The sequence below is a fragment of the Orcinus orca genome, chromosome 16 (assembly GCF_937001465.1).
Source record: "Orcinus orca chromosome 16, mOrcOrc1.1, whole genome shotgun sequence".
NCBI lineage: Eukaryota > Metazoa > Chordata > Mammalia > Artiodactyla > Delphinidae > Orcinus > Orcinus orca.
This window is the reverse complement of record NC_064574.1, coordinates 36860071-36883336: the sequence shown is the minus strand read 5'-3', so window position 1 is coordinate 36883336 and position 23266 is coordinate 36860071. Positions and strand designations below refer to the sequence as shown.

General features: G+C 41.8%; 1 protein-coding gene across 1 annotated transcript in view; it reads left to right on the top strand.

Annotated features, from left to right (window-relative positions):
* Nucleotides 1-23110, top strand: part of PAK5 (p21 (RAC1) activated kinase 5) — a 102975-nt gene extending 79865 nt beyond the window's left edge. The window contains exons 6-8 of the mRNA XM_004276465.2: nt 15933-16058; nt 18587-18721; nt 20819-23110. Of these exons, the coding sequence (XP_004276513.1) occupies nt 15933-16058; nt 18587-18721; nt 20819-20974 (417 nt within the window). The 3' untranslated portion in view covers nt 20975-23110. The remainder of the gene's footprint in view (nt 1-15932; nt 16059-18586; nt 18722-20818) is intronic.
* The last annotated feature ends 156 nt before the right edge of the window (nt 23111-23266 follow it).

Sequence of the window (23266 nt, the reverse complement as noted above, 5' to 3'; positions counted from 1 at the left end):
TTTTCTGCCACATTCTTATTTTCATTGGTGGAGAGAAAATGACTTTTCTAGGACTGTGTCCACTCTGTTCGTGTGACTACGCATGTCTGCAGTATCTCTCAGAGTCCCTGCAGGAAACAGATGACAAATTCCAGTGCTTTGAGGAGAGTTTAATAAAGGTGTGGGCAGATGAGATGTAGAAAAGCCAAAAGGAACTGTCATGAGGACCAGCATAGGTGTCTAGAATGGAACACCACTCCTCTTATTACCCCATGACTGAAGAGGTGAGGTGCAGAACTAGTTACTGGAATCTTGAAATAGAGATTGTTGTGTGAAGAGGGCTACCTGGCAGGAGCTCTGATCTTTAGTGGAAACCAGACCATAGTGAACCTGCTGGATGGGAACTGGGCCAATTAAGTACCCGAACCTCACTCTGCTCCTTCCTTCCAGTCTCCTACTGGTGCTCCCCATTGACTGAGTCCAATCAGAAGCCATCAATGGTCAATACAGGTTGGCCTCCCAGGGCTCAGGGCTCCCAGATCTGAAAGGACAAACAGAAGATATCCATCACACTAGTGTATCCCCAGGCCCAGATATCTGCATTTCCCATCATTGCAGCCTGCTCAGGGGATTCACTTGAAACTCATCAGCCACACCAGATAGAATACAACAGCCAAGGAATGCATGAGTTGACATTGCCAGGAAGGCTTAGTTAGATGGAAGAGTTTTGAAGCATAGATTTTTTCCCGCCTATTTAGACGCTTTTAATCTTCCTGAAACTCCCAGCAGATGTAATAGCCTTGTGATGAGTGGAGCCAGCTGTCCCTTTAATGCACCTGTCTTTTACCACCTAGCATCCTCAGTCACGTGGAAAACGTTCACGTCACATCAGAATTTGCCCAGGAATGATCAGAGGGCAACCAGAAGAAACTACCCAAGAACTTTGGCTTTTCTTCTTTTATTTTAAAAAGATTGTCAATTTTATTGTGGAAACTTCAGCAAATTCAGAAAAGTATAAAGAATAAAATAAAAATCACCCATGGGGCTTCCCTGGTGGCGCAGTGGTTGAGAGTCTGCCTGCTAATTCAGGGGACACAGGTTCGAGTCCTGGTCTGGGAGGATCCCACATGGTGCAGAGCAACTAGGCCCATGAGCCACAACTACTAAGCATGCGTGTCTGGAGCCTGTGCTCTGCAACAACAAGAGAGGCCGTGAGAGTGAGAGGCCCGTGCACCGCGATGAAGAGTGGCCCCCGCTCGCCACAACTAGAGAAAGCCCTCGCACAGAAACAAAGACCCAACACGGCCATAAATAAATAAATAAATAAATAAATAAATAAGCCAAGCATTTGAAGCCCTTAAAAAAAAATCACCCATAATCCCATTTCCTAAATATATATATATATGTGTATATATATATATATATACATATATATATATATATATGAACATACACACACACATAATTTACCAACTTAGTATTATGATTTTTTTTTTAATTTTTTTTTTAAATTTTTTTTTATTCATTTATTTTTAATGACTTATTAGAACAAATACCTATAGATATCATTATATATATGATATATAAATTAATTATACAATATATCATGTATTAATTATTAAAACATACTCTGGTAAATATTATATATTCAATATGAAACAGGAGGAAAGGGGGCAGGGCACAACCTTTAAAAGAATTACATAGCCCGAGGACACAACATAAACTGATTAGAACAAAATAGGTCCAAGATGGCGGACGAGTCTACTTCCACTAGACCTTGAGCCTCAGTATACACTCATTGTAACACATCAGCAAGCTAAGCGACACACCCACAGGTGCCACGACAGTTCCAAGGATGACCATAAAGGTCCAAAAGTGGGCGGTGGCTCAATTCCTAGAAATCCCCACCCCTTCCCCAAAATAGCTGGAATACTCCTCCCACTCATCAGCGTATGAAATTACTCACCCCTATAAAACTAACAACCCCATACCCTGGTGCTGCCCTCGCCTTCTTTTTTTTTTTTTTTTTTTTTTTTATAGGTATACCTGGATTTAATTCTCACTTCTACCGCTTGGTAGCTGGATAGCCTTAGGCAAGTTTCATACCTCCCTGAAATTCACTTAATTCAGTCTGTAAAATGGCATAATAACTTATTATAGCATCCTTTTAGGAATTTTAAATCAGTTCTTGAAATAAAACTACACAATATATAGACAAGTATGGATTCCTCAATAGATGTTTGACCTTTCATTTCTCCAGTATCCCACCCGCATCAAATAAAGAAAAATACTTTTTAAAATTTACGAATATTTCATTGTTGTAAAGTTAAAGCCATAAAAATAATCAAATGGCCTACTATCATACTGTTAGAAGAAAAAAAAAAAGGTGTTCATGAGAGTTCCATATTAGAATACAAGTTTTCCTTAGGCACCTGTTTATGTATGCTCTTCTGCTCTTTACAATAAATAATTAAATTTAAAAGACTTAATTCCTCACTTTTAAGACCTTATTAGTTTACAAATTACATATTGACCTATGCTAAATTTTATACCGACCCATGCTAATGAATTCAGTACAGAAAACAAAAAACACTGCACTCAAGCAAACTACATATATATATATATATATATATATATATATAACTTATATGAGAATTGCTACTCCAGCTTTCTTTTGGTTTCCATTTGCATGAAATACCTTTTTCCATCCCCTTACTTTCAGTCTGTATGTGTCTCTAGGTCTGAAGTGGGTCTCTTGTAGACAGCAAATATATGGGTCTTGTTTTTGTATCCATTCAGCCAATCTGTGTCTTTTGGTGGGAGCATTTAGTCCATTTACATTTAAGGTAATTTTCGATATGTGTGTTCCCATTCCCATTTTCTTAATTGTTTGGGGTTTGTTATTGTAGGTCTTTTCCTTCTTTTGTGTTTCTTGCCTAGAGAAGTTCCTTTAGCAGTTGTTGTAGAGCTGGTTTGGTGGTGCTGAACTCTCTCAGCTTTTGCTTGTCTGTAAAGGTTTTAATTTCTCCATCAAATCTGAATGAGATCCTTGCTGGGTAGAGTAATCTTGGTTGCAGGTTTTTCTCCTTCAACACTTTCAATATGTCCTGCCACTCCCTTCTGGCTTGCAGAGTTTCTGCTGAAAGATCAGCTGTTAACCTTATGGGGATTCCCTTGTGTGTTATTTGTTGTTTTTCCCTTGCTGCTTTTAATATGTTTTCTTTGTATTTAATTTTTGACAGTTTGATTAATATGTGTCTTGGCGTATTTCTCCTTGGATTTATCCTGTATGGGACTCTCTGTGCTTCCTGGACTTGATTAACTATTTCCTTTCCCATATTAGGGAAGTTTTCAACTATAATCTCTTCAAATATTTTCTCAGTCCCTTTCTTTTTCTCTTCTTCTTCTGGAACCCCTATAATTCGAATGTTGGTGCGTTTAATGTTGTCCCAGAGGTCTCTGAGACTGTCCTCAGTTCTTTTCACTCTTTTTTCTTTATTCTGCTCTGCAGTAGTTATTTCCACTATTTTATCTTCCAGGTCACTTATCCGTTCTTCTGCCTCAGTTATTCTGCTATTGATCCCATCTAGAGTACTTTTAATTTCATTTATTGTGTTGTTCATCGTTGCTTGTTTCATCTTTAGTTCTTCTAGGTCCTTGTTAACTGATTCTTGCATTTTGTCCATTCTATTGTCCATTCTATCTCCAAGATTTCGGATCAACCTTACTATCATTATTCTGAATTCTTTTTCTGGTAGACTGCCTATTTCCTCTTCATTTGTTAGGTCTGGTGGGTTTTTATCTTGCTCCTTCATCTGCTGTGTGTTTTTCTGTCTTTTCATTTTGCTTATCTTACTGTGTTTGTGGTCTCCTTTTTTGCAGGCTGAAGGTTCGTAGTTCCTGTTGTTTTTTGTGTCTGTCCCCAGTGGCTAAGGTTGGTTCAGTGGGTTGTGTCGGCTTCCTGGTGGAGGGTACTAGTGCCTGTGTTCTGGTGGATGAGGCTGGATCTTGTCTTTCTGGTGGGCAGGTCCACGTCTGGTGGTGTGTTTTGGGGTGTCTGTGGACTTATTATGATTTTGGGCAGCCTCTCTGCTAATGGGTGGGGTTGTGTTCCTGTCTTGCTAGTTGTTTGGCATAGGATGTCCAGCACTGTAGCTTGCTGGTCGTTGAGTGAAGCTGGGTGCTGGCGTTGAGATGGAGATCTCTCGGAGATTTTTGCTGTTTGATATTATGTGCAGCTGGGAGGCCTCTTGTGGACCAGTGTCCTGAAGTTGGCTCTCCCACCTCAGAGGCACAGCACTGACTCCTGGCTGCAGCACCAAGAGCCTTTCATCCACAGGGCTCCTTAATTTGGGATGATTCGTTGACTATTCAGGTATTCCACAGATGCAGGGTATATCAAGTTGATTGTGGAGCTTTAATCCGCTGCTTCTGAGGCTGCTGGGAGAGATTTCCCTTTCTCTTCTTTGTTCTCACAGCTCCCAGGGGCTCAGCTTTGGATTTGGCCCCGCCTGTGCGTGTAGGTCGCCGGAGGGCGTCTGTTCTTTGCTCAGACAGGACGGGGTTAAAGGAGCCGCTGATTCGGAGGCTCTGGCTCACTCAGGCCGGGGGGTAGGGAGGGTCACGGAGTGTGGGGCGGGCCTGCAGCGGCAGAGGCCGGCGTGACGTTGCAGCCTGAGGCGCGCCGTGCGATCTCCCGGGCGAGTTGTCCCTGGATCCCGGGACCCTGGCAGTGGCGGGCTGCACAGGCTCCCCGGAAGGGGGTGTGGATAGTGACCTGTGTTCGCACACAGGCCTCCTGGTGGCGGCAGCAGCGGCCTTAGCGTCTCATGTCTGTCTCTGGGCTCCGCACTTTTAGCCGCGGCTCGCGCCCGTCCCTGGAGCTCTCTCAAGCAGCGTTCTTAATCCCCTCTCTTCGTGCACCAGGAAACAAAGAGGGACGTAAAAGTCTCTTGCCTCTTAGGCAGGTCCAGACTTTTCCCCGGACTCTCTCCCGGCTAGCCGCGGTGCACTAACGCCCTGCAGGCTGTGTTCACGCCGCCAACCTCAGTCCTCTCCCGGCGCTCCGACAAAAGCCGGAGCCTCAGCTCCCAGTCCCGCCCGCCCCGGCGGGCGAGCAGACAAGCCTCTCGGCTGGTGAGTTCCGGTCGGCCCGATCCTCTGCGCTGGAATCTGTCCGCTTTGTCCTCCGCACCCCTGTTGCTGTGCTCTCCTCCGCGGCTCCCAAGCTCCCCCACTCCGCCTCCCGAAGTCTCCACCCGCGAAGGGGCTTCCTAGTGTGTGGACACTTTTCCTCCTTCACAGCTCTCTCCCGCTGGTGCAGGACCCGTCCCTATCCTTTTGTCTCTGTTTAGTTTTTTCTTTTGCCCTAACCAGGTACGTGGGGGGTTCCTTGCCTTTTGGGAGGTCTGAGGTCTTCTGCCAGCGTTCAGTAGGTGCTCCGTAGGAGTTGTTCCACGCGTAGATGTATTTCTGGTGTATCTGTGGGGAGGAAGGTGATCTCCGCGTCTTACTCTTCCGCCATCTTCCCGGAAGTCTCTAGTATTATGATTAATGGGCAGTTTTAAGTCCTGCTTTCTGCATTACTCTGGCTGAACTTTTTTTAAGAGCGTACAGGAGTATGTATCAGTCAGTTTTTGCTACACAACAAACCACTCAATACTTAGTGGCTTAGACCCAGAACCATTTATTTGCTCACAATTCTGTGAGTCGACTTTTGCACTGACCTCAGCTGGGAGAGCTTACCTCTGCTCCACGTGACATCAGCTGAGCTCACTCTTGCATTTGTGGTCAGTTTGGGGTTGACAGCCTCACTAATTAGCCTGGTGGTTGGCTGGATCTCAGCAGTGGTAGTGGAGGTAACTGGGCCTAGATGCAAGGGGTGGGGAAATAACACCATAAGCACCACTGCCTCTTGATGGGAGAAGATGCAAAGCTGCATCCAAAGGCATGTGGATACAGAGAGGAGAAGACCATGTGGCCATTTTGCAGCATCTCCCATAGAGCAGGGGAGCTATAGGAAAAGGGCTAGAACTCTCTCCTGGCCTGACTCAGAAAAGCACCAGGGCAAGGTTCCATGGCCTCAGAACTGAGCATTGCTGAGCATTGAACTGGTCCACACATTGGCTCTGGGGACTGGAGCTTACAGGAAAAAAAAATCAGGACAGTTTCTGCCAGGCTTTCTTTCCTTGTTTTTAGAGATTGAGGGTGTAGGCTCACCCTTGTTGTGAGTACCTGTTGGATGTCAAAATCAGATGTGAGACAAAGACAGTTTATTATTTAATTAGCTTACTTAAAGATCTCCCCTCCCCACAATATATGAAAGGCTAGATCATTCAGTGTCACTCTTGAGGGCAGAATCTCCGTTTCAAACATTTCTTTAGTTTCCACGCACCCAGCAGAGCTCACAGGGACTGGCACATCCTCAGTGCTTTCAGTCTGAATGGTTTGTTCACTCACTCATTCAATAAATATGAGCTAAACGTCATTCTGTGCCAGGTCAGTGCTAGGTCCTAAGGATGAATAAAGCAAAATCACTAATTTCATTCAGTTTATTTGGAGAATAGGAGTATAATAATCAACAACTTGATAAACATACAAATAAAATCACCACCAGATTGCAGGGTGATACATTCTAAGTTTTCTATGATTAATTAACTTAAGTAGACTAAAGAAGGTGGAGGGTGGAGAGTAGAGGGTCTGTAGAGGCCGGTCAGAGAAGGCCCCTCCGCAGTGGGGTGGTGACAGCAGAGACGCGTGAGGGGCGGGGCCTGTGGCCTTCAGGGATGAGAGTGTTCCAGGAAGAAGGAACACAGCATGTGGAGAGGAGCCTGACTCTCAGCCACGCTGGCCAGGGTGAGCTCATCCAGGTTTAAGAACAAGGTGCCATATTGACTCCAGTTTCTATAGAGAAAGGAAACTTTTTTCCTTAAAAAAGAGAACAGAGATGGAGTGTGACTACTCCAAGAAAAGGCTGAGAGTACAATTTATACTAATCTATTGGAGCTTTTATAGCATTCTATAGTGCAGAAGACATATTCATTTATTATCATAACAAATCCCCTTAGGTCTTAAGTCAAAAGTTATTTTCGCATTCTCACATGACTGAGAGTTGGCTGGGCTCAGCCAGCCAGTGCTGCTCTGACTTGCTAGATGGTGCATCTAGGAATCTTCCTCAGGCATATGTCAGGAATGTAGTGCTGACTGTTGGCTGGATGCTAAGCTGGAACTTTCCACCAGAACACCTACCACGTGGCCTTCCTTACAGCATGGAGGCTGGATTCCATGAGTGAGTGTCTCAAGAAAACAGGGTAGAAGTATGGCATTTTTATGACCTCAAAGTCACATAGTGTCACTTTTACCATGATCACAGACCTTCCAGATCCAGTGGGAAGGAACACGAAACTCTCCTGAGTGGGAGGAGAATTGAATCATATGTCAAGAAGATCTCAGGGGCTGGACAGTATTGTTGTTGGCATTTTTGGAAATATTGTCTGTCACACAAGGTGTGCTGTTGGGAGATGTTCAACATCATCAGCCCTTAGAGAAATGCAAATTGAAACTATGAGATATCGTTACACACCTATAAGAATGGCTAAAATGAAAAATAGTAATAACACCACTAATTCACACAATGCTGGTGCAAATGTAAAATGTTGAAAAATGGTTAGGCAGTTCCTTTCAAAACTGAAAATGGACTTACCATGTGACAAGCATTCTTACTCTTAGGCATATATTCCAGAGCAATGGAAACTTATTTCAGTTTTATTCATCATAGCCCCAAACTAGAAAATACCTAAAATGTCCTCCAGAGGGTAAATGATTAAATAAACTATGGTGTATATATACCAGGGAATACTACCCAGACCAAAAAAAAAAAAAAAAAAAAAAAGAATGAGTGACACATGCAAGAGCTTGGATGAACCTCAAGGAAATTATGCTGAGTGAAAAAAAAAGTCAACCTCAAAAGGATACACACTGCATAATTCCATTTATGTAACATTTATGAAATAACGTAATTATAGAGATGTATAGCATATTAGTGGTTGCCAGGGCTTAGGGATTGGAATTGTGTGGCTATAAAGGGGTCGCACCATCACCTTTATTTGTGACAGTGGTTGTGCAAGACTACAATGTGATAAAATTGTAGAGTACACACACATATACACACATACATACACAAATGAGTTCATGTATAACTGATGAAATCTGAGTGAGCTCTATGGACTGTACCAACATCAATTTCTTGGTGTTGATATTGAGCTACAGTGCATAAGATGCTAACGTATCGGGAGGACTGGGTGCACATTTCTTTGTAACCTCCTATGAGCCTATATATAGTATTTCAAAATAAAATATATATTTTTTAAAACAGTGAGTTGCTCAGGTTTAAAAGGATAAGTCCTTTCTGGCCTCTTCAGAGACTACAAGGGAAACTTTTTGTTATCAACTGAAAAGAAATCGTTCACTCTTTGTCCATGATAGAAATAATATCTAGTGAGTCACTAATTTGTATTAAGCAGAGGTGTTTAAGGAGTGGTGTTTGGGGTTTGAAAGGGAAAATAAATGACATGTCATAGAGTGGTTTCAAGAATTACATGAAGTAATTAGTATAAAACCATAAGAGGTAAACCAGGTACACGGTAGATGCTCAGAATGAAGGCAATCCCCCTGCCCTTGCAATTAAGGGTTGAGTAAATTCCTCCACGATTTTTCCTTGGCCTGGGGCTTGCATTTAGGAGATGATACTTAGGGGCCACTAGGCAGTGAGTGACTAACTTTTATCAAATTCATTGGCTGAAATGGAATTCAAACCCGTGACCTCTTAAGCCCAATGCATCTGTTAAAAAGAGGCATTAACAAGTAATCTTTATGGTTTTTCTTTTTACTATAAATTGGTTGCCACACTTTAAGAATTAGGAGATTTCACATAAAATTTCAGATTACTGTCTCCCTTGAAAAAAATCAAAGTGTCTGGCAACACTGTGCCTGACTTCACACATGGCAGTAATGGAGGTGGTGTGACGAGGGTGCAAATGTTGCTGGTGCCCCACCCTTAACTTCCCATTTCAGTGCTCGCTAACTCCACCTCCAAATGCCACCACCTGCATCACTTTGCCTGGGGACTTCTCTGGCTACTGTAGTCTGCTTTTGCAGAACAAAGCAGCCTAGAAATTCCAGGAAATTAACATTCATGCTTCCCAGGAGCAGCCCTGAAAAAGTGATGGGAGTTGGTATATAAATACCCCAGTTCTCTCGCCCTTGGATGGAATAGCTCTGAGGCACATATTCTACACAGTCTCCCAGATGTCTTCAGCAGGATTAAGCTCTAGTTCCCATGGTGGTAACTTCCTTGCTGATTAACCCTTGACTGACTGCCTTCCCTTCCCTGTTATACTTCCCCATTTCACTGCTAGTGTTTCCTGTATCTCCCCAATAAATGACTTACACTGAATCCTTGTCTCAGCATTTTCTTCTGGGAGAGGGGGGCCCAAACTAACATAGCACCCAGAAATAAGAAATATGTTTGTGCCCTTTCTCCCACAGGATTTGAAGGGAGGGTTAAAGGACAAATAAGGGGACATAGACGGGCAACCAGAGCCTATGAGTGTTCCACACCTTCTCTACTGGGCCCCTGACAATCAGCTGGAAATTAGTGTCTCCTTATCAGGGGCGTGTGTCCCTAGTTTTCCATTGTCTCCACTGGCTCATTTAATTCATTGGTATTATTGGGTTGGCCAAAAAGTTCATTCGGTTTTTTCCATTAGATGTTACGGGAAAACCTGAGCAGAATTTTTGCCAACCCAATATTTTCCTGGCTCCTTTAGCCATTTGAATTTTGTTGTCTCTCAAATTGCTAGAATTTTACAATTAGAGGAAGACCTGAAGATTATCTCCCAGAAGCTCTTCTTAAATAGAGACTTGGGCATATTAAATAGCTTGCTTAAATTCATTCCTTTCCAGTAGTCTCTGAGATACACCCAAACACTCCCTCCACAGAAGTTATTTTCTAATGCAGGGAACACAGCATGAAAAGTCAGGAGACCCCAGGGTTGAGTTCACTGCTAAAACTGTTACATAGTCTTGGGCAAGTTCCTACCACTCTCCGTGCTGTGCCAAGTGGCAGAGGGGCTGGCTGAGGCCTCTAAGCCATTCCAGCTCAGCCGCTATGATGCCTTCCCTTCTCCTCTCGGGTCTGGCTGCTGAAGAAGTGGGTCTTCAGCTGGAGGCACCATCGTCAGTCTGACCCCTTCTATTACCTCGGTTCCTTTGTCCCTGGGTCATTGCTCTTCTTAAAACAAGTTCTCAGATTTTAGTGAGCATCACAACCCCTGGAGACCTTGGCAAAAAACAGATTCCTGGGCCGTTCTCTCAGAGATTCTGATTCAGTCAGGCTGGATGTATCTCTGAGCAATTCCCAGCTGATGATACACACTTGAGTACCATTGCCTTATAGGAAGAACCCAGGAACCAGGCACAAAAGCAGCCATCTTTCTGCCTTAGCAAAAATCTGGAGCAGATGCAAGAATTCTTTAGAGCATACGCAATTTACAAAACGAGGGTTTTATATTTTATTTTAAACCTGTCGCTATCTTGTGGGTAGATTCTCTTTTGCTCCTCCTCTTGCAAATTTTTGTGGGGCCCCTTACTCCTAGCCAGGATGCATTGAGATGGGTAAGATCTCAGGTTTAAGTAGCAGCTTTGTCTGACCTCTGAACTCTAGTTCCTTGTCTGGCCCCTGTGGACCAGCTACATCTCCTCTTAGGGGGTGGGCAATGTGCTTGCTTCAGTTCTCTTAGCCTAACTGCATTAGTGAGACAAAGATGGTTTCCTAAGTACCCACGTTGTACAATCCTATCTAAAATAAGGCTCAGCTTAAAGTCTATGTGATTTGCTTTTGTGTGTGTGTGTGTGTGTGTGTGTGTGTGTGTGTGTGTGTGTGTGAGATTTGCTTTTAATAACTGCCTACAATGCTTTATTATACTCATTACCTGAGTTCTTATTATCTACTTGCAGATATATTTGGACGAATGTTGTGTGCAATTATGTTCTTTTAGAAAATTGTCTCTTTTATGTACTTGAATGAGTAAAAAAATCATGCAGAAGCACTTATACTCCTACAACAGAAGAACAGGCCTGGCTTCCAAGTGTTGAGTTTCAATTTCTCATCTTATATTTTGTCAGGGAGATAATTATTAGTCTGTCAGGTCTGGTATCTTTTTTTTAATGTCTGGAAAAAGAGAGCCACACTAGAGGCTTTAAAATTAAAGCCAGTTGAAATTAAAACTGCCAAAACCAAAATGCTGATACAGTCACCTCCTGAATCATTCAGGTTTCTTCATTTTACAGGTAAACAAAATATATTGGCAAAATTGTTCCTCCTTTATTATCTGTGTCATAGGGTTGCAAACTTACTCAGGCTTGAACTTTGGAAATAACCACACACACACACACACACACACACACATAACCTCGACTTCTTCACAAAGCCCCACTGACTAGAATTTTTTTAAAACTCTATTTTAATTCAGTCTATTAAATTTAGTCTGCTTAAATAATTTAAACATTGTCTATCAGAATTCAGTCACATTATTGTAAGGTTAAACTGATACCTTTAAACCCTCAGTCTTTCAGGTTTGGCTGCCACCTGCTCTTTCTTTCCACCTGCCACCCCCATCTTCCTCAGGATGGAGACAAATGTGGGTTATGGGACCGCGGGGTGAAGGCGATACGATCCATCTTCTTGTTCCTCGCTGGTCCCTGCCTTGGCGTGACAGCCTCTTCTGCTACCTGGACTCGTGACCAGTGAGCATTAGCTGGTCCCATCAGCTGCTGGTCTTTTCAGGAAGAGGCTTCTCTGCAGTATTTTACTCCAGCCTCTTTCCTCAAGTCTTGAAAGCTATCCTTGAGACTGCCTCTCATGTCAACCATAGGCTTGTGCCTGGCCCTGTTCCTTCACTGAGATTTGGAGGAGCTTCGGGAGCCCTGCATACCACACAAAGGCCATGGAAGCCAGTAGCATTGCCTCAAGTTCATTTCCACCCACTCTGTTGTGCCATCTCTCCATGGAGGCCATGTTGGGCATAGCCAAAGCTGATGTGCAGCTGGTATTCACCAGTGTATCTGCACCCATTGTTAAAATGTTGCAATATTCTCATGCTTGTTGGTTAATAGCCACTGTTTCCAGTCATTGGAGTATTATCCCCCATGACCCCAGCCCTTTACCAGGATGCCCCTTGCCTCATTAAGGATGGTAATGCCCACAGGATAACTCCAGAACAAAGCTCAACTTTATGTCTAGATTCTGACTGGTCTAGATGAATCTGGTTATTAAATATTTTTAATATTACCTCTGAACACAGATGCATGTGGTTCCTCTCCCTTGTTTGTGTGGGGATGTATGCTACTCAGATATTTCTGAAGCACACCACCATCTGCTCGGGGTGGTAGGAAATGGTGTATAATAAAGAGTTGGGGCCTGACATAAGTTACTGCTCTTTGTCCTCTTCTGCAAATAATCCTTGGCTAAAAGTGATGGACTGTAGGGCTTTCACTTCTCAGAATTGTAGAAGCCTTTTACAATAGGGCAGCAAGGATTATGGACCAGCTACCATGGCCATAGGGCACTCTTCTTTCTTTTTTAATGGATTATTCTTTTCTTTTTTTGGCTGCATCTTGCAGCTTGTGGGATCTTAGTTCCCCAACCAGGGATTGAACCCGGGCCCCAGGAGTGAAGGAGCCAAATCCTAACCACTGGACTGCCACGGAATTCCCAGGGCAGTCTTCTTTATACCACATGGAAATTCTGTGATCTGACACATCTGGGCTTGATTCTTGCTATGCCAAAGCAATTGAGAAAAATCATATCTCTGTTAAACCATCTTTCTCTAGCATTCCATCTGGTGCAAGCCAAATTGAAGGAGTCCCATCCCAAACCACACCCCACTAGTCTTGGCCTGATTAGAGAGCAGATCATGAACAAGGAAATGGAAAAAGAAAAAATAATAATTTCCAAAATATTACCTCCATTTCATCTGTGTTACAACTTTGATTCTAGAAACAGTTGTCTTCAGTAAGTCAATGATGGCTTCAGAAGAAGCACTAATGTGTTTTCTATCACGTGATCTGTTGTCCCATGTATGTATGTATGTATGTATATATATGTCAATATCAGATAATATCAATCTAGTAGCATGAGTTTTTTGATTATCTACTGTTTTCTTAGCTCTTAAGGAGCACAGCGAGGCTTCATAATTAAAAGGCAGAGCTATTGCCCCTGAGCAATGTCATTTCTAGCTGAGGGAAAAACTCAGCATCAGAAAACAGTTCAAGATTAAATGAATGCTAAATTCTCTCAAATTTGGTGAGGGGAGAGATCAATATAGCCTCCTGAGAAAAATTCTGGAGGAAGTGAGAAGTGATCAGGGCCTTGAACTATCCTTAAGAATTGAATATGCTTCCCAACTAAGATTAGGAAAAAGGCAAAGATTTCCCCTCTTACCACTCCTTTGCAACATCATACTAGAAGTACTAGCTAATGCAATAAAACAAGAGAAGGAATAAAAGGTATACATACTGGGAAATAAGAAATAAAACTATCTTTGGTTACAGGTGACATGATCATCTATTCAGAAAATCTGAAAGAATGAACAAGAAAATCTAGAGCTAATAAATGATTATAACACGGTTGTAGGATATCTAGCTAATATACAAAAGTCAATCACTTTTCTATGTACCAGCAATACAAGTGGAATTTGAAATTAGAAACACAATGCCATTTACATTATCACCCTCCAAAACTAGATACTTAGGTATAAATCAAGCAAAATACGTACTACATCTATATGAGAAAAACTACGAAACTCAGATGAATAAAATTAAAAAAACCTAAATAAATGGAGAGGTATTACATTGGATAGGAAGAACTCAGTATTGTCAAGATGTTACTTCTTCCCAACTTGATCTATAGATTTAATGCAATCTCAGTCAAAATCTCAGTGAGTTATTTTGTAGATATTGACAAATTGATTCTAAAGTTTATATGGAGAGGCAAAAGACCAACATAATCGTCAACACATATTGAAGAAGAAGAAGAACAAAGAGCAAGACTGACACTACCTAACTTTGGGACTTTTTGAGACAGTGTGGTATTAGCAAAGAATTGACAAATAGACCAATGAAACAGAATAGAGAGCCCAGAAGTAGACCCACATAAATAGAGTCAACCGATCTTTGACAAGGGAGAAAAGGCAGTAAAATGGAGCAAAGATGGTCTTTTCAACAAGTGGTATTGGAATAACTGGACATCCACATGCCAAAAAAATGAATCTAGACACAGACTGTATACCCTTCACAAAAATTAACTCCATGTGGAGTTAAAAAGAGTATCTAGCAAGAGCACCTAAAAAGAGAAGAGGTGAGAGTTGGGACCCAAACTCCTGGAAGCCCCAGTATTTAAGTTGTGGGCAGCAGAGATAGAGCCAGAAAAAAAGGTTGAAAAAAGTTCAGAGAGGTATCAAGAGAATCAAGGGAGAATTTGTGCCTTAGAGACTATACCTTTGATCTATGGAAATTTTAACTTCAAATGACCATTCTGAACCATTGCCAAACAATGCCTGAATCATTGATTTTTTTTGTTTTGTTTTGTTTTGTTTTCATTTAATGTATTCTGTCATCACCAATAATCCTAAGTGGCAATCCTTTTCAATGAGGCTATCTGAAGTTCAGACCAGGTCACCATGAACAGAATCAAGCCTCCCAGAAATAAACTGAATCCTGGTCACCTAGAATATATAAACTGGCAGGGTGCCTGAGGGTGCAGTATGTTCTTAAGAGTATTCTTAAAGGCTTCGGGCAAGAAATTTCAGGGTGTTTTTCTTTTTGATGACCTCTAATGTAAATAACATATATGTATATTGGGTAATTAAGATGACCACCTTGTACCCCTGGTAACTAATTGTTCACACCCAGTTTCTATGCCCTCATTTCCACTTGCATTGATATTCACTTTGGCAACTTCAATTGTCCTGAGAAAAGGAGGAAAACCAAAAGAAAAGGGGAGCCAGTACTTAAAGTGATATCTCAGCAGCCTTTATAAATGGGGTCTTGCAATAATTCAAACATAGAAATGAGGTTGGTTATTTGAATCATCTCATGGTACTTAGAAATCTAAATGTCTTCGGTGCAAAAAAAACCCCTAAATTGCAGCAGTTTGTACAAAACTCGTGTTGAGAATAGCAGTTTACTTACACTAAAGCATCATCTCTTACATTAAATGAAAGTAGTAGGTTTGAATTTTAATGAATTTGTTTCAGGTGTATTGTAAATTTTGGGGTTTCATAATTTTATAAAAGATAGCAGCAGCAGGAGTTAAACATTTGCAAATCAATCCTGCTGGAGCCATAAGAGGTTTTTTCACTAAAATGGATTGTACCTTTCCAATAAAAGGGTCTGATAGCCCCTTCTCTGGTATTTTCAAGGCCTGTTAACAAGAGATGGTGGTTTTGTTTTGAATTTGAAACTCTTTCTATATTTCTATATCTCGAAGCCAGTATTTTTTTTAATTTATTGAAACATAGTTGATTTGCAGTGTTGTGTTAGTTTCTGGTGTACAGCAAAGTGATTCGGTTATACATATATATAAGAGTTTGCATCTGCTAATCCCAAACTCCCAGTCCATCCCTCTCCCACCCCCCCTCCACTCCCACTTGGCAACCACCAGTCTGTTCCCTATGTCTGTGAGTCTGTTTCCCGTGTCTGTGAGTCTGTTTCTGTTTCGAAGATAAGTTCATTTGTGACATAGTTTAGATTGCACACATAAGTGATATTGTATGGTATCTGTCCTTCTCTTTCTGACTTTCTTCACTTAGTATGATAATCTGTAGGTCTGTCCACGTTGCTGCAAATGTCAGTATTTTTATATTGTTAGTTTGTTGCATTCCTTTCCTTTTCAGATAAAGTTGTCTGACTTTGGTTTCTGTGCTCAAGTTTCCAAAGAGGTGCCAAAGAGGAAATCACTGGTTGGCACACCCTACTGGATGGCACCTGAGGTGATTTCTAGGCTGCCTTATGGGACAGAGGTAAGGGAGTGATGGTCATTGTTGGGGAGTGGCAGGGTCTGGTTAGGCTCTGGATGCAGGGGTTCTGAGATCGTTAATGACCACAGGAGATCAGGGTCATGACTTTTAACTCCACATTTGATCCCCATTCACTAGGCTTGTCACAGAGTAGGTTGTGGAAGAAGGGAGACTGGCCATCCCTGGGATATTGCCACAACATTGATCCAGGAGTGTATTTGGGTCCCAAGTTGACAGTGGGAGAGAGTCACTCAAACTAATATCTTACCCTCAGGGCCAAGAGTACACAAAGCGAGAAAATGCAACCTGAAAAGTGGCCGGAGACACACAGAGGAGTAGGTGTGATGATTCAAAGGGTAGAACGTCAGAGAAAGCTCCACAGGATTGCGGTTAATATTTGGATGAGAAATAATGTTTTGCTATAGGAAAAATCATATACGAATATTGCAACATATTCTAAAATATGGCAAAATGTTTGTTTCCTCTGAAAAGGAAATAATCACTCATAGTCTATCTTTTAATTGGTTTTTGTTTTTTTAATCAAAAAAATGTTTGATCTTTTTTTATTGAATGAAAGATTCTTTAAATTCTACAGTGCTTTATAATTTTTTAAAGTTTCACACACGTGGGCTTCCCTGGTGGAGCAGTGGTTGAGAGTCCGCCTGCCGATGCAGGGGACACGGGTCCGTGCCCCAGTCCGGGAGGATCCCACATGCCACGGAGAGGCTGGGCCTGTGAGCCATGGCCGCTGAGCCTGCGCGTCCGGAGCCTGTGCTCTACAATGGGAGAGGCCACAGCAGTAAGAGGCCCGTGTACTGCAAAAAAAAAAAAAAAAAATTTTCACACACATGATTTCATATAATTCTATAATAAACTTCCCTTTTTAAAAAAATTCTCTATCCCTGTACTGCCCTTCCTCCTTTCCCTCTCCCCACTGGTAACCACTAATTTGTTCTCTGTCTCCATGAGTCTGCTTCCTTTTTGCTTTATTCACTAGTTTGTTGTAGTTTTTAGATTCCACAGATAAGTGAGATCATACAGTATTTGTCTTTCTCTGTCTGACTTGTTTCCCTTAGCATAATGCCCTCCAAGTCCATCCATGTTGCTGCAAATGGCAAAATTTCATTCTTTTTTATGGCTGAGTAGTATTCCATTGTATATATACCATATCTTCTTTATCCATTCATCTGTTGATGAACACTTAGATTGCTTCCATACCTGCTCATAATCTATTAAGGGACATGGTTTGGATACATAAAACGAGGGGCCAGAAGTGGAGGAGGGCCTTCTAGGGGGATGATAGTGTGAGTAGAAGCTCTGAGACACACACACACTACACACACATACACACAGAGGCAAGGAGCTCGTTTCACCTGGGCACACAGTGTTTCCACACATCATGGTACAGACGGTGATCCTAAGAGAGGAGAAGCCTGCAGGTGGTGGCACAGACCAGTGAGCAAAGGAGAGTGGCAGAAGTTCAGGCGGACTCTGCTCTCTTTCCCCAGTTTACTTGCCCTTGGATGAATAACTGTGGTCCCAAGAGCATCAATTCTCAGTGAAGGTCACTGTGCGGGTGAGAGCAGGAGTATGAATAACTGATAAGAGGTGTAATGAGGCTGGGAGGGGAGGCGACAGTGCCTGGGAATTTATAGCACGGCTGTGGCTCCTCCTTATCCTGACTTCCCATTCTTTACCCAGAAAGGATTGCTTGTTGTCTCTCCCTTTCTTTCCCTCCATTCCCTGAACATGGTTTTATAGATCATGGTTTTGTGCACACTGCTTCAAAGTGATAAAACACAAAGGAATGGGTTTCCCTGGTGGCGCAGTGGTTGAGAGTCCGCCTGCTGATGCAGGGGCCACGGGTTCGTGCCCCGGTCAGGGATGATCCCACATGCCGCGGAGTGGCTGGACCCGTGAGCCATGGCCGCTGAGCCTGCGCGTCCGGAGCCTGTGCTCCGCAACGGGAGAGGCCACAGCAGTGAGAGGCCCGCGTACCGCTAAAAAAATAAAAATTAAAAAGAAAACAAAGAAAAATAATACGGCGGCAAAACACTATTTTTAAAAATCAAATTAATAGAAGAATCAGTATATATTGTGCTGTGCAATGTAGCTCTTTGGAGTTTGTTATGAATATGCCAAAAACTTTTCTTATTTTCTTATGGTTTAAATGCAACTTTCCTCTCTGTTCATAACATAAAACTTTGGATGGTTTTCACATCTGCCCTGTAGACCATGAACCACCCAAGTTAAAAGGATTAGAAGAAAGTTCTAAACTTCAGTGTTAAGACATTCACGTGTATCTAATTGTCAGAATCTTCATTGAAGTTGTATTTGAAAAGCAGACAAAGACCATTAGCAAACACTTGGTCACTCAACAATTCAGCCTATATATATGAATTGTATATTTTGAGAGGTTACAAATCCCATGTTAATTTATGAATGAGTATGAATCTATTGGGGTCCCTGACACATCCAACCTTTCAGAAGGTTCTCTTTGCCTGAGATAATCAGTGTGCTGTGCCTAACAGGTGGACATCTGGTCTCTCGGGATCATGGTGATAGAGATGATTGACGGCGAGCCCCCCTACTTCAATGAGCCTCCCCTCCAGGCCATGCGGCGGATCCGGGACAGTTTACCTCCAAGAGTGAAGGACCTGCACAAGGTGAGAAGCAGCAACCGTTGCTGAAGTTCAACATCATTCTTCGATTTTTCCGTCTCTCTGTAGTTTTAAAGACTGGCATATCGCATCCAGGAGTAGATCCTGGTTTATGGGCATGGACTTTGGAATTCGAGTTGCTTACATTCAGAGCTCTGCTATTCTTGTTCACTCGCTTGGGCAAGTGAGTCAGCCACTCCATCTCTGAAGCTCATCTGTAAAATGGGGTACAGCTGCTCCTCTTTCATGGGGTTGGCTCTACTCTGCACTCCCTCCTTGAGAATCTATTGCATGCTGGGGACTGTTCTAATGGCCGGGATATAGCAGCTCAAAACCCCACATTTCCTGACTCTCATAGAGGTTGCATTCTAGTTGGGGAAGCAGTTAATAACCACACACAGATGGATGAATAAAATAATTTCAGAGAGTGGTACCTGCTATGAAGCGAATAGAACACTGTGATGTGATGGAAGGGGCCGGAGAGGGGGCTGGAAGCTAGTTCTGGCTGAGGGGTGAAAGAGGCCCTTTCAGGGGACTGGAGCCTGATTGGAAAGAAGGAGTAAGTTATGCAAAAAGATCTGGGAGAAAAATGTCCCAGGCAGAGGGAGGAGCAGTGTGAAGACCCTCAGCCAGAGCAAAGTGGGCATGGGGAAAGGGTGAGGCATGTCAGAGGGTAGGCAGGGACTAGATTGTGCAGGGCAAAGAGCAACATGTTTAAGGGACCAAGTAGGGCCTTTCCTGTTTTCCCAAGATTGTCAAGTAGGGCCAAGCTCAGAACATATGATACTAAGTCAAAGAACTGCCACTGTGGGGGCCACCAGTGGGGGCAGAGCTTGCTGAGAGGTGCTGTCTCCACAGATCAACTCTATAAATGCTGACCCCTCCCATCCGCCTCCTGACAATAAGAGAGGGAGTGAGGCTGCCTTAGGTGAGGGGATAGTTTGTAATGGTTGCTTCTCCTCTTCCCTCACCCCTAAACCTTATGGAAGAGCCCCAATAGAATCACTCATAGAGGTTGTGTGGATCTGCCAAAAAGATGGGAGACTGCTTGAATTGAACAGGAGATTGAAATTTGTACTGCATTGGACTGGGTTTAAATAATAAACAGTGGCTAAAATAGTATGGTATCAAATAATCCCACACCCAGTACGAAGGAGCGTGATGTTCTTCAAAGTCACAGACAAGAGCAGCTTTCATCCTAATGGTCAAAAACTGGAAACCTTCCAAGGTTGTTTCCCAAAGGGATAAGTGATATGTGGGATGATTCAGCAGTGAATACTACACAGCAATGCAAAGGATACAGCTTTTGCCACCCACATCACGGATACATCTCACAGACACGATGTCGAGTGAAAGCAGCTAGAGAGAGAAGGGTTGACAGCCAATGACTCCATTTCTATAAAGGACAAAATCAGGTAAAAATTTATCTTATCAGAAGTCAGGATAGTGGTGACCCTTTGCAGGGAGACAGATATTTATTGGAAGGGGGCTGGAGGGAGAGATGTTCCATATTTTGATAGGGCTGGGGAATATATAGGTGTAAATATGTGTTTAAAAAAAACTACTGTAGAATATAAACTTTTTATACGCTCGAATGTACGTAAGCTATACCTCAAAAAGTAAATTACATGAAATTAAAGGAAAAATGCTGTCTCTGTCAGATATCCTTAACAGAAGTTTGTTTCTCTTCAAGAAAGGGATTCCACGAAGCCTAGATTGTTTCAGTGGTTACACAGAAAACTCATTCCATGTTTACACCACTGTTCATCAAACATGTGTGGCCAGCACCTATACACAGTAGGCACTTCATAATAGCTGCTACTGTCGCTATTATACCACTATTATTTTATTTAGTAAATATTCTTTGTCATACCATCATTTACTCCTATTATTTCAGACTTGAAGAAGGTAAGGAAAACAGCATATGTTAAGAAAGGCAATTCCTGCTTTTGCTTCCATAACCTCTTTCTCCTCAACCTGACATTCTGGAATTTGAAGTTGTTGATAGAATGACTTTCCTGGGAATTCTCTGGGAACCCATTTTAGGGGAAGTGGGTTGGGTGTCTGTGTTAGTCCTCAAGATGATATCTTGCGTTTTTACAGGTTTCTTCAGTGCTCCGGGGATTCCTAGACCTGATGTTGGTGAGGGAACCCTCTCAAAGAGCCACAGCCCAGGAACTCCTTGGACATCCATTCTTGAAATTGGCAGGTCCGCCATCTTGCATTGTTCCCCTCATGAGACAATACAGGCATCACTGAGCAGAGGATTCATAGAGGTGACAAAGCTAGATGAGAACATGAGAATAATTCAGGAGAACACAAGGAAACCAGAGAACGTGTAACAGACCTGTATATTCCAGACCAGCTGATTGATGGGACAGTGTGTTGACCGGCAGGGTTTGGCAGACCAGGGCATCTTCTTGTGTCTTAAACAGGCATCTCTCCACTAACAGCTGGTGTGGTCATTTGGAACATGGCTTTAATAAGTCATTATTATATTTTTCAGCCTTTCATCCAGCAAATCAGAATGACTCAGTACAAACTCCGTTATGATATATCCTAGCCACATGCAGGGTAACGCACAGGATTTTCTATATTGAAAGAATACTTTTCTGGCAAAAAATAGAAAGGATAACAAAAAGCACTTTTTCTTAATGGTAGCAGTGTAATGTATTTTGCAATGAATTTGTAATTTTTCTGTACAATAGTTTTGATAATTTATAGTACTTTGATGTCACGTAGCCATTGTATCGGTTGAAGTAATACCTGTTTACTAGCAAGAGTTTGAACAAAGTCTTTCCTACTTTTTTATCCCTTTCAGAGAACCAACAATTCTTTAGGAACTTTGAATACTGAATGACTCTCAATCACCGTCAGCTTTAGTAGAATATCTTTCTTATCTTAACAAGTGTCTTATGTAATGGAAGAAGACTTAAGAGTGATGGTGATGGGGGTGCACATTCCATTTATCCAGCCCAAAATAATACAGTACAATAAAATGTGAGCCACAGTATACCACCAAAAGTACTCCTTGGGAGAAAGCTAAATATTCTGAAAAATCACATTTTCCTTCAAGCCTGTTAGTAGCAAACCATCTTTTACACAGCAGGATGTTTCCCCTAGTACCCTCTCTTAAAGGGGTACGATGTCCCCTTGGGGCCAAATTTCCCCTCCAAGGAACAATTTTAGTGCTAGGATCATTTGATGTAATTGTAGGAGGCTGTGAGCTCCACGTCCTACCCCTCCGCCATCTTGATCCAACAACACAGTGCTACGATCATTTGGACTCCATTTCCCAAACTGAATGTTTCAAGAAGGCTGTGAGAATTCCAGTCTCACAAAGGGAAAAAAGAGAGAAGTGGGCAAGATGTTTGGTTTTGTTTGTTACTGTTTTTAAAACTCTGTGTGCTAGCACACCAAACTCTTGTCTGTAATTTACCTTCGTCGCTATTGTTTCTGTATCATACTGGAAGTCTGGATTCTAGAGAATGAATTAGGGAGCGGGGATTTTCCCGGGTGTGACTCGAATTCAGTTGTGACCATGTTCTGTGTTTCCGACATAGGAGAGTTGTGCTGCTGACTAGATCTTCTTGAATGTTGATAAACACGAATGACTACTACAATACATTTTGTGTTGCTTGTTGGATGAATTTGCATGTTAACTGTAGGCCAATATAGATTTGCCTTTAAGACTCTGGAAAAGCTACATAGTCATCATTAGTTTCTATTACTTCTGCATCCAATGAAAGCCATTTTTTACCAAACTGGAAAACCAGAGGCTTTTCTTAATTTCACATACTGTAACAAATATGAATTTAAAATTGTGAAAATGCTCTGGTTGCTCTAAGCCTAATTAAGAATGTTTGTAATTAATAGGTTGCTAATTATTTATTAAAGTTAAAAAGGAAAAAAAAGGCATAAAATGACCTTCTACTGATTAGATTTTCAGTTTTTCCCTAAACTGGAAATGCCTCATTATAAATAGGATCTATAATTTTGTTTCATAAAACACAACAAATCAATGTTTTATGTAAAATATTAAAATATTAATATAAGTATGTATGAATTAAAATAATCTAAATCCAGAAAATGGAAGTCCTAAAAGTTCATGGAACAGACTGTATTCATTTAACCAGGACTATGTAGAAATAGAAAGGAAAGAAAAAAATCATTTCTTAACCAGAGAAAATATTAAAAACCATTGCAGAAAATAGTGGATTTTGGATTCCAAACATTTTCGACAGTGTAATAGAAATTTTTCTGTAATTTTCTTATCACTGCCTCCTTTTTAAAATCTTCATTGAATTTACCAAAAGTTACTGTAGCTTAAAAGGTTGTGTGAGCACTAACTATTGGCAGAAACTGCACTTGCAAATAAATAAATGTTTGCCTTTTTCCTATTGTGTTATTGGAAACTCTGGTAATTTCCTGAATTTGCTTCTTAAATAACAAGAATGGTGTCTTTATGATCTTGAGGAATGCAAATAAGTTGCTATAAAATTATATGTAAAAAAAAAATTATATGTAATATCATGTTGACATGAAGCAAAG